Genomic DNA, 12,238 nt, shown 5'->3' on the forward strand with positions numbered 1-12,238 from the left:
TATAAGCATGTCCCAAAATCATCTAGGCCAGAAGCATTTGCTGGAATTTAGCCTCCCAGAAAGCTTCCTTAGACCATGAAGAGAGACTTTCAGCCTTCTTCCTTGCTTAAGAAAGGCTTGTTACAAGACTGAAACCTGTTCAGTGGGATCTGTTTAGTGCCCCCTCCAGTTTGCTAGTTGTTAGTCGAAAATTATGCCCTACTATGCTAGCTTCTGGCCCTGCCTCTATTGGGCTTCCTGGCCTCCCTTCCTTTTGTTCTGATATGAGAGTTTCAATCAAGCGAATCCTACCTGGAGTAGAGGATGGGATATGTAAAACACCTGCAATGCATTTTTTGTTTTTTTAAAAAATTGTCTCTTTTTATAGCAGGGGAACCAAGTTTGCACCATCTCCCATTATAGCAATGATATTTGGTCCCTGACTGTGAGTCAGGGCAAAGGAGGGGTACAGCTAAGAAGGGGCTCTCTCACTTCTTAAACTTTTTCCCAGAATCAGAGGGTTCACTTTCCCTGTGAAAATGCTGTCTCATGGTCATTATCCTAAGGGCAGGAGAAATCTTGTTTCTTCTTTTAGGTTCACCTGTATTTGTCAAAATGGCTCAACTCCTGAGTAGCATACTCAGTGTGATCGAGGTGTTTCACAAATATGCCAAAGAGAATGGGGACTGTGCCTTACTATGCAAGGAGGAGTTGAAACAACTGCTCTTGGCTGAGTTTGGAGACATCCTCCAGGTGAGATACACAGACACATAGCCCCATGGGATCAAGTGTGAATGACTCTGACACCTGCACCAGAGTTGGATGCATTGTTTTATTTGGTCTTGCTCCACCCTATAACAAAAGGAATTTCAGGCAGTTCCTTAGTAGTTCTCTCCCAGCATACACACAAACACGCACACGCACACGCGCGCACACACACACACACACACACACCTCCTTGTATCTGAGTTTGAATAGGAGGGAGTATAACTTCAAGGTAACGGGGAATAATTTCTCAGATGAAGACCTAAGATTCATACCTTGATTTCTATATTTTAGTGCTATCCACACATCTTTTCATGTATTCATTCATTCAACCAATAAAGAGTCACTGAGCACCTGCTCTACGCCCCTAGGCACAAGGAATACAAACATGAATAAAATCAGCTTCCCCTCCTTCTAGGATCTCACAGTGCAGTGAGAAAAAAAAGGAGGTAAACAACTAGGGTACAGCCTGTGATGGAATGGGATAACTTTGAAATGAATCAAATTAATTACTAATGGAGCTGATTTTAAATAAGTGTATCTACTCCCTGCTCCCATTGATCCAGCAAGGTTCTGAGAACCAACTGATCAAAGACTAGCGCCAAGTCCACACTACCTCAGATTAATGGTTTTTCAACCTAGGAAGGTCCATGCAGTACCTAATGGATTGAGGCATGAACACTAATACACATCTTAGTATGCACAGGAAAGCATCTGATTTTGCTCTTTGTTTTATCTCCTAACAGAGACCAAATGACCCAGAGACTGTGGAAACCATCTTGAACCTCTTAGATCAAGACCGAGATGGACATGTTGATTTTCATGAGTACCTCTTGTTGGTGTTCCAGTTGGTCCAAGCCTGCTATCGTAAGCTAGACAATAAGTCATATGGAGGCAGGACCTCGCAGCAAGAAAGGGGGCAGGAAGGAGCACAAGACCGTAAGTTCCCAGGAAACACAGGTACACAACACAGACAGAGGCACGAGGAAGAAAGGCAGAACTCCCACCACAGTCAGTCTGAGAGACAAGACAGAGATTCCCACCACAGTCAGCCTGAGAGACAAGACAGAGATTCCCACAGTGGTCAGCCTGAGAGACAAGACAGAGATTCCCACCATGGTCAGCCTAAGAGACAAGACAGAGATTCCCACCACGGTCAGGCTGAGAGACAAGACAGAGATTCCCACCATGGTCAGCCTGAGAGACAAGACAGAGATTCTCACCACAATCAGTCTGAGAGACAAGGCAAGGATTTCAGCTTTGATCAGTCAGAGAGACAAAGTCAAGACTCCAGCTCTGGTTCTGGTAAAAAAGTGAGTCACAAATCTACCAGGGGCCAGACTAAATGGCAGGGACATATATTTGCCTTAAATGGGTGTGAAAAACCAGTTCAAGATTCTCATTATGGTCAGTCTGAAAGACTTGCACAACAGCCTGAAACATTTGGACAAGACTCTCACTTTAACCGAACAAATCAACAGAAATCAGGCTCTTATTGTGGACAGTCTGGGAGGCTGGGTCAGGAATTAGGCTGTGGTCAGATGGACAGACAAGACCAGAGTTATCATTATGGTCAGACAGACAGACAAGACCAGAGTTCCCACTACGGTCAGACAGACAGACAAGGCCAGAGTTCCCACTACAGTCAGACAGACAGACAAGACCAGAGTTCCCACTACAGTCAGACGGACAGACAAGGCCAGAGTTCCCACTATGGTCAGACGAACAGACAAGGCCAGTGTTATCAGTATGGTCAGACAGACAGACAAGGGCAGAGTTCCCACTACAGTCAGACAGACAGACAAGGCCAGAGTTCCCACTATGGTCAGACACACAGACAAGGCCAGAGTTCCCACTATGGTCAGCCAGACAGACAAAGCCAGAGTCCCCACTATGGTCAGACAGACAGACAAGACCAGAGTTCCCACTACAGTCAGACAGACAGACAAGGCCAGAGTTCCCACTATGGTCAGACACACAGACAAGGCCAGAGTTCCCACTACGGTCAGCCAGACAGACAAAGCCAGAGTCCCCACTATGGTCAGACAGACAGACAAGACCAGAGTTCCCACTATGGTCAGACAGACAGACAAGGCCAGAGTTCCCACTATGGTCAGACAGACAGACAAGACCAGAGTCCCCACTATGGTCAGACAAATAGACAAGGCCCAAGTTCCCACTATGGTCAGACAGACAGACAAGGCCAGAGTTCCCACTATGGTCAGACAGACAGACAAAGCCAGAGTCCCCACTATGGTCAGACAAATAGACAAGGCCAGAGTTCCCACTATGGTCAGACAGACAGACAAGGCCAGAGTTCCCACTATGGTCAGACAGACAGACAAGGCCAGAGTTCCCACTATGGTCAGACAGACAGACAAGGCCAGAGTTCCCACTACAGTCAGATGGACAGACAAGGACAGAGTTATCATTATGGTCAGACAGACAGACAAAGCCAGAGTTCCCATTATGGTCAGACAGACAGACAAAGTCAGAGTTATCATTATGGTCAGACAGACAGACAAGGCCAGAGTTCCTGCTGTGTTCAATCACAGACTGGGGAAATACAAGGGCAAAATAAGTACTTCCAAGGGACCGAAGGAACAAGAAAAGTCTCTTATGTTGAGCAATCAGGAAGATCAGGGAGGCTAAGTCAACAGACTCCAGGACAGAAAGGGTACCAAAACCAGGGACAGGGATTCCAGTCTAGGGACTCACAGGAGAACAGCCACCAGGTATGGGAGCCTAAAGAGGATAGCCAACACCACCAACACAAACTCTTAGCACACATCCAACAAGAAAGACCACTTTGTCACAAAGGGAGAGACTGGCAATCATGCAGTAATGAGCAGGGCCACAGACAGGCCAAGACCAGGCAGAGTCATGGTGAGGGGCAGAGCCACTGGGCAGAGGAAGAGCAGGGCCATCAAAGTTGGGATAGACACAATCATGAGGGTCAGGAAGGTCCATGTGGGACACAGGACAGGCAAACCCCTGAAGATGAGCAGAACCATCAGAGACGAGACAGACAAACCCATGAAGATGAGCAGAACCACCAGAGACAAGACAGGCAAACCCATGAAGATGAGCAGAACCGTCAGAGACGAGACAGGCAAACCCATGAAGATGAGCAGAACCACCAGAGACGAGACAGGCAAACCCATGAAGATGAGCAGAACTACCAGAGACAAGACAGGCAAATCCATGAAGATGAGCAGAACCATCAGAGACGAGACAGGCAAACCTATGAAGATGAGCAGAACCACCAGAGACAAGACAGGCAAACCCATGAAGATGAGCAGAACCGTCAGAGACGAGACAGGCAAACCCATGAAGATGAGCAGAACCACCAGAGACGAGACAGGCAAACCCATGAAGATGAGCAGAACTACCAGAGACGAGACAGGCAAATCCATGAAGATGAGCAGAACCATCAGAGACGAGACAGGCAAACCCATGAAGATGGGCAGAACAGTCAAAGACGAGACGGGCAAACCCATGAAGAGGATCAAAACCATCAGCAACAACATAATAGACAAAACTATGAGGAGAAAGAGAGATATCAAGGATCTCAGAATCAAAAATCCCAAGTGACCCAGAGAAGCTGTCATAACAGAGAAAAATTCCACATGAATGAGGATGACCAGAGCCAAGGTTCACAGAAAAGACACACTGAGCCATCCTTCTATCCAACCCAGAGCAGTGGGAGGCCCCAAAACAGAGAACAGCGTGGTCACCCTATCAAGGCAGCTACTGTTCCCAACCCCCTCTATGACTATGTGCAAGAGCAGAAATCCTATCGATACTAGTCTATGTGAGCACCAGAGGTAAAGCAACACAAAGGCAAAAAAGAAACCTATATGTTGAGTTCACCTTTAATTCTACTTAAAAGATCAAGAATGTATTTCTTCCCTCTATCCTCTGCTGTATCTACCTGCAAGGATGTTTTTGAGTACTAGTATTCATGTAAGGGCTTTTTGGTTTTTTGAGCAGCAATTCTAGGGTTTTCTGATTCAGTGAAATCTAGGTGGTAAATTGGGTGAAATAATCATATCTTAATGTTGATCAGTTTGGGTATTTAAATCATTTCCTGCTTTGACCTCTGAGACCTGGTTGAATCATTGAAAGGTAGAACAGTAGAACACTTCTCCCTAAAGTTCAGAAACAGAAAAGATATTCTGAAGATTTATATTACATCCAAGGATAGGAACCGTAGGTTTGGTGAGCTTTGGATCCTGTGGATAAAACATCAGGAATTTCAAGCCTCATAGTCTAGACTAGAATGAAACTCAGTTCAAGGCTGCTAGGAGAGCCGAGAACATAGAGTGCATCTCTGATGTTTACTACATCTCCCATGCCAGGCTCTTATTACACACCAGAGGGACTGTCCAATAGTGCCTATCACTAGAGCTGAATGAACCCATTCCAACTCAATACCTTTCTAGTTTCTGATTATATAAAACAGAGAGAAAGTATATGTCACATGTTTGCAAGTTCCAGGGGATCAGAACTGTTGATCTATAGCTCCTAAGACCTGAAAACTCTTCTCAAGAAAATCTATGTGCAGATTATGAATTGTATTAAAATATCTAATAAATAATTGATGAGCAATGACTTTCATGACTCCTTTCTTTCTTTACTGTGGGAAGATTGTGCTATTTTCACTTTTGAGCCATTTCCCAAAAATAACACCTTATTTCTTGATTTCTAAAATGTCTTTGTTCCCTGAGTTCCTGGGCACTGAAAAAAAATAAGAATCAATACAAAACAAATAACAAAGAGTCAAAATGAAACTGATCTAAATATAATTTTCAGCTCATCCTCCCTCTACTTAGTCATATTTTAACTTTACCACTCCCTCACTGCCACATTCAAATTGTCGTTGAGTCTTCCCAACTCTACATCCCCATAACTTTTGAATCTCTTCTCACATCTTCATCTCCACTGCCTTAATGGCCCTTCTCCTCAGTGGCTCCCCAGTGACTTGAGAAAAAAATTTACATCCCTCAATGTGTCACATAAGCCTCACTATCTGATCAGATGACCTACCCAGCCTAGTCACATGAGAGGCCCCTCCCAGGAGCATCCAATGCTCCAGTCACACCAAGGACTTAAGCTTTTCTTAGTACACTTGATCTTTCATGAATTCATATCTTTGAATATGCCATCCCATCAGCATGGAATACCTCCCTGCTATTTTCTGCCTGAAAAAACCCTAGGCATCCTCTGGGTCCCAACTAAAACCTCACCTCTTCTAAGCAGCCTTTCTGGACACTCCAAACTCTGCTTTCTCTAAGTTCACACTCACTTCTGTTATATCATTTGGCCCACACTCTATGGTAATTTTCTCTCCTGGAAAACTAGGAGTAAGACGGTATCTTACTCAACCTTGTACTGCTCAGCACTTAATATAGCCAGTGATGTCTAGTGGTACTAATTGTTTTTGAATAAGTGGACAGATGGAGGAAATAAGTCTGGCTTTGTAATACATTCAACTGGACATTAATTGGGCATCTACTGCATATAAACCACAGGGACAAACAAGAGAGACTGAATTAACTCCTCATTTAGTTATGGCTCAAGGAACAAAACTAACCTTTTTAGGTCTTTTAAACAATAAGGGCTTTACTGCCTAGAACAATAAGGGCTGAATTATTAGAAATTAGAAATCAACCCCAGGGACTATTGAGTTCAATACATTACCAGACTTGCAATCCAAAAATCAGAAACATGTGATTCAGAAGCCTCTGACATTGCTGCCAAAATTGCCTATCAACATGTCTCTATAACCTTATTTACAAAAAAAACAAAAAGCCAAAATCTTGGTGTGATGGTCTCTAACTCACTTTCATCTTCCAAATATCATGCAAATATGCCTAATTGGAAAAACATTAATTCACATCTAGAACTCTAGCTGCAAATAAGTCTAGGAAATATAGAAGGAGATAGGAATGTTGTATTTACCATAGGAAGAATATGATAACTCATAATAATAGCTGCTTTCCTGAAGAAAATAAAAATATAGTAAGACCAATATATACAGCAAACAACCATTATGCAAGGCACAATGTCATAAGTATAAGAAAATTACTGTTATGACACCAAGGATGTAAGTAGCTATACCTAGAAGGACTGAGAAAGAGTCCTAAGAAGGACTTAGAAGAAAGGCATCTAAGCTAGGACTGTGATCCTGGGGGACAGAGAAAAATGCAAAGGGCCATGGCTTGTCCTGGGCCTCAAGATCAGCGAGAATGCCCATATGTTGGCTGCTGTTTAAATGACACATGTGTTCATGTGTAGGAAGAGTCTCCTACACAAATATTCTCTGTAACTTAAACTCTCCCCAGCAAACTAAATCAGAAGGTGGAGAATCAGGGTGAAAGAACTCAAAATCTGGAAGCTGCTCAACAATCAGTGCCAACAATCTACATGCCAAGTCCTTTTTATTCTATCTCAAAATACAAAACAGCCCAAATCCATGATTCTTTTCATCTCTACTCCCGTCATCCCACTCCAGGCCACCTCTCCTAGAATACAGCTTCCTGATGGGACTTCCCATCCCTTTTAAAAAGGTAGACCACATTGTGCCACTCCCTACTTGAAATTCCCAGTAGCTTCCCTCCACATTGAGAATAAAATCCAACTTTGTTCTCAGGACTTTCCTATAGGATGGGGCCCTACAAAGCCTCATCTTTCACCATTCTCCTCTGCATCACTGTTTTCTAATCACTCTGGCCTTCTTTCCATGATTCTAGCAGGACAAGCTGATCCCCACCTGGAGACCTTTGAACCAGCTATTTCTTTTGATCAGAATAGTCTTCTTCTCAATCTTGGTGTGGCTCAATCCTTATTTCATTCAGGTCTTGGTTAAAAAGTTGCCTCGTGACAGAAGCTTTCTCTGGCATTTATTCTAAAATGGTATCACCCCAGTCACTCTCTACCACATATTCCTCATTTGTGCTGCCAATGTTCTTAACACTTTTCATATTTGATACCTTGTTTTTATGTTACTCATTTATTGTCTTTTTCTCCCTACTGGAATGTAAGGCCCATAAGAACAAGGATTTTGTTTGTCTTGTTTGCTGCTGTAATCTCTGCATTTCAGACAATAGCTTGTCATGATGTACATCCAAAAAATAAGTGTTGGTTGAATGTTCATAGAAGCCCTCCATGATCTGGCTTCAGTGTACATTTCCAACTCAGTTTCCAACAATGCCCCTAGACTCCAACTTAACAGGACAACTTTCTAGCCTCCATGTCATTGCTTATACAATTTCTCCACTTAGATGCTGTCCTGATCTTTGCCTGCCAAAATCCTACCCATTCTTGGGGCTGATGTCACCTTCTGCACCTATCATCAGCATAGAGCTTATCAGATTGCATTGAAGCAAATTTTAAACTCATCTGTTTCCCATCAAGCAATAAGGTCCCAGAAGACAGAAACTGCATCTTATTCACAGTTGTATATTTCACATCAAGCACAGTGACTGACCAATTATATACATAAAGTTGAGATTTAAAATTTTAAAAAGACTTACATTTAAGACCTAGTTTTACCACTTACCAATTTTATGATCTTAAAAATTTATCTCTTTAAGTCTCAGTTTTCTCATCTGTAAAATGGGGTTTTAAAATCCAGTTTAAAAAATCAAAAATTAACAAGTGGAACCCAATCAAACTAAAGAGCTCTTCAGAACAGCAAAAGAAGCTGTGGACAGAGTAAATGGAAAACCTACAAAATGGGAGAAAATGTTCTCAAACTATTAATCCATCAAAGGTCCAATATTCAATATCTGTAAGGAACTTAAACCAACTAGAGAAAAACAAATAACCACATTTAAAAATTGGCAAAGAACATGAGCAAACACTTTTCAAAAGAAGACATACAAGCAGCCAGCCAACAAACATGAAAAAATGTTCATCAGCATTAATCACCAGAGAAATGCAAATCAAAACCACAATAAGATACAATCTCACACCAGTCAGAATGGCTGTTATTAAAAAGTCAACAAATAACTGATGCTGGCAAGGCTGTGGGTAAAGAGAATACTTATACACTGTTGTTGGAATATAAATTAATTCAACCACCATGGCAAGCAGTTTGAAGATTTCTCAAAGAACTTAAAACAGAGCTATATCCCATTACTGGGTACATATCCAAAAGAAAATAAATTCTTCTACCAAAAAGACACATGCACTTATATGTTTATTGCAGCACTATTCACAATAGCAAAGACATGGAATCAACCTAGATTCATCAACGGTGGATTGGATAAAGAAAATGTAGTACATATACACCATGGAATACCACACAGCCATAGAAATAAACAAAATCATGTCCTTTGCAGCAACACAGATGCAGCTAGAGGCCACTATTCTAAGCAAATTAATGCAGAAACAGAAAACAAAATATGACATGTTCTCACTTATAAGTGGGAGCTAAACACCGGGTACACACAGACATAAAGATGGGAACAATATACACTGGGGACCACTAGAGCGGGGAAGGAGGGAAAGAAGTGTGGATTGAAAAACTTCCTGTTTTGAGCATTTCCTGAGTACTAAGCTTGGGTACTAAGCTCAACACCTGGATGATGGGATTCATACCCCAAACCTCAGTGTCACACAATATATCTATGTAACAAACTTACACATGTACCCTCTAAAGCTAAAATACAAGCTGAAGAAAAAATTCCAAAGTTTAAAAATTCCAAAGTTTCTTAGAGATAAATACAGATGATATATGCAAAAGTGATTTATAACCTGATCTCTCCTTGCTCATTTACCTGATATGTATCATCTTTTCTTCTCCTAAATTATTTCAATAGAACCTTAACTAATACATTTTGATATGATTTGGGTGTGTGTCTCTTCCAAATCTCATGTTAAAGTGTGATTCCCAATGTTGGAGGTGGGGTCTAGTGGGAGGTATTTGGGTCATGGGGGCAGATTCTTCATGAATGGCTTGGTGCTGTCCTTGTGGTAATGAGTGAGTTCTCACTCCATGGGTTCATGTGAGATCTGGTTGTTTAAAAGAGCCTGGGACCTCTTCCCTCTCTCTTTTGCTCTGTCTCCTGCCATGTGATATGCCTGTTTGCCCTTCACTTTCCACCATGACTAAAAGCTTCCTAATGCTTTCACCAGAAGTAGATGTTGGCATCACACTTCTTGTACAATCTGAAGAGTTATTATCCAAAATAAACCTCTTTTCTTTATAAATTACCCAGTCTCTTATTATTTCTTATAACAATGCAAAATGTACTAATATAGAAAATTGGTACTGACAGTGGGGTGTTGCTATAAAGATACCTGAAGATGTGGAAACAGCTTTGGAACTGGGTAATGGGCAGAAATTGGAAGAATTTAGAGGTCTCAGAAGAAGACAGGAAGATGAGGGAAAGTTTGGAACTTCTCAGAGACTTGCTAAGTGGTTGTGACCAAAATACTCATCAAAATATGAACAGTGAAGGCCAGGCTGATGAGGTCTCAGATGGAAATAAGAAACTTACTGGGAACTGGAGCAAAGGTCACCCTTGTTACACTGTAACAAAGAGCTTGGCTGCTAGGGATCTAGTATCTGGTAGAAGAAATTTCTGAACAGCAAAGCATTCAAGATGTGGTGTGGCTGCTTCTAACACACTATGATCAGATATGAGAGCAAGGAAGTGACTTAAAGTTGGAACTTCTAATTAAAAGGAAATCAGAGCATAAAAATTCAGAAAATTTGCTACCTGGCCCTGTAGTACAGAAGAGGCTTTTCAGGAGAGAAATTCAAGCAGGCTGCAGAGCAACTACTTGCTAAACAGATTTGAATGCCTAAATGGAAGTACATTGCTAATAGTCAACACAATGAAAAACAAAGCCCCAAAGCTATCTGAGAAGTCTTCAGAACAGCTCCTCCCATCATAAGCCCAGAGGCCTGGGAGGAAAGAATGGTTTCAAAGGCCAGGTCCAGGACACTGCTGTGCTGTGAAGCCTCAGGACACTGCTCCCTGCATTCAGGCTGCTCTGGCTCCAACTGGGACTCTAAGGGCCCCAGATACAGCTTAGGCCCTGCTCCAAAGAGTGCAAGCCATAGTCTTGGAGGTGTCCACATGGTGTTAAGCCTGCAGGTTCACAGAATGCAAGCATTAAGGAGGCTTGGCCACTTCCACCTAGATTTCAGAGGGTGTATGGGAAAGCCCAAGTGCCCAGGTGGAGCCAACAGAAGCTTAAATTCTGAGCGTGGAAAAGCCACAGGCGCTCAATTCTTACCCACAAGAGCAGTCACAGGGGCTGCATCCTGCAAAGCCACAGGGCCTTGGGAGCCTGCCCTTTGCATCAGCATGCCCTGGATGTGGGATATGGAGTTAAGGATTATTTTGAAACTTTAGGGTTTAATGCCTGCCCTCCTGGGTTTCAGACTTGTGTGGGGCCAATCCCCCTTTTTTTGGCCAGTTTCTCCCTTTCAGAGTGGGATTTTTTGTTTGCTTTTTGAGATGGAGTCTCATCCTGTCGCCCAGGCTGGAGTGCAGTGGCGTGATCCTGGCTCACTGCAACCTCCACCTCCCGGATTCAAGCAATTCTCTTGCCTCAGCCTCCTGAGTAGCTGGGATTACAGGCATGCGCTATCATGTCCAGTTAATTTTTTGTACCTTTGGTAGAGACAGTGTTTCACCATGTTGGCCAGGCTGGTCTCAAACTCCTGACCTTGTGATTCACCTGCCTTGGCCTCCCAAAGTGTTGGGATTACAGACATGAGCCACCACACCTGGCCAAGGAATGGGAATGTTTACCCAATGCCTGTGCCACCATTATATATTAGAAGTAAGTAACTTGTTTTGTATCTTCCAAGCTCATAGGTGAAAGGAACTTGTCTTGAGTCTCAGGAGAGACTTTGAACTTTGGACTTGAGTTGGAATGAGTTAGGACTTTCTGGGGCTGTTGGGAAGAGATGATTATATTTTTCAATGTGAGAAGAACACAAGATTTGGTGGGCTAGGGGTAAAATAGTATGATTTGAATGTCTGTTCCCTCCAAATTTCATGTCAAAATGTATTCCCCAGTGTTGGAGGTGAAGCCTATTGGGAGGTGTTTGGGTCATGGGGGCATATCCTTCATAAATGGCTTTGTGCCCTCCTGGGTAATGAATGAGTTCTCATTCTGTTAGTTCATGTGAGAGCTGTTGTTTGAAGGAGGTTGGCACCTCCTCCTCTCTCTCTCTTGCTCCCTCTCTTGCTATGTGGTACACCTATTCTCCCTTTGCCTTCTGCCATGATTGTAAGCTTCCTCAGGTCCTCACCAGAAAAAAAGTAGATGCTGGCATCATGCTGCTTGTACAGCCTGCAGAACCATGAGCCAAATAAACCTCTTTTTTTAAATGAATTACCCAGTCTCAGGCACTCCTTTATAGCAACACAAAACTAACACACATTTCTTCAAGAAAAGGTTCATACCTTATTCTGTATATCATTGTATCACCTAGAATAGTTCAGGTAAATATTTGGTGGATGCT

The 12,238-nt window shown here is 42.7% G+C and overlaps 1 protein-coding gene across 1 annotated transcript; it reads left to right on the forward strand.

Annotated features, from left to right (window-relative positions):
* Positions 1 to 594: 594 nt before the first annotated feature.
* Positions 595 to 4,553, forward strand: RPTN (repetin). The gene is made up of 4 exons (XM_073008188.1): positions 595 to 732; positions 1,491 to 1,759; positions 1,826 to 2,838; positions 2,947 to 4,553. The coding sequence occupies exons 1-4, from the start codon at positions 595 to 597 to the stop codon at positions 4,551 to 4,553; spliced, it is 3,027 nt and encodes a 1,008-aa protein (XP_072864289.1).
* Positions 4,554 to 12,238: the final 7,685 nt, after the last annotated feature.

The sequence above is a fragment of the Chlorocebus sabaeus genome, chromosome 20, assembly GCF_047675955.1.
Source record: "Chlorocebus sabaeus isolate Y175 chromosome 20, mChlSab1.0.hap1, whole genome shotgun sequence".
In the NCBI taxonomy this organism is placed as follows: domain Eukaryota; kingdom Metazoa; phylum Chordata; class Mammalia; order Primates; family Cercopithecidae; genus Chlorocebus; species Chlorocebus sabaeus.

What these genes read in the sequence shown, in the direction of transcription:
- RPTN (XM_073008188.1), top strand. Translation starts at nt 595, where the DNA reads ATGGCTCAACTCCTGAGTAGCATACTCAGTGTGATCGAGGTGTTTCAC. An exon ending in AGTTTGGAGACATCCTCCAG is followed by an intron (nt 733 to 1,490) that starts GTGAGATACACA and finishes ATCTCCTAACAG; the next exon opens with AGACCAAATGACCCAGAGAC. An exon ending in TGGTCAGACAGACAGACAAG is followed by an intron (nt 2,839 to 2,946) that starts GCCAGAGTTCCC and finishes CAGACAGACAAG; the next exon opens with GCCAGAGTTCCCACTATGGT.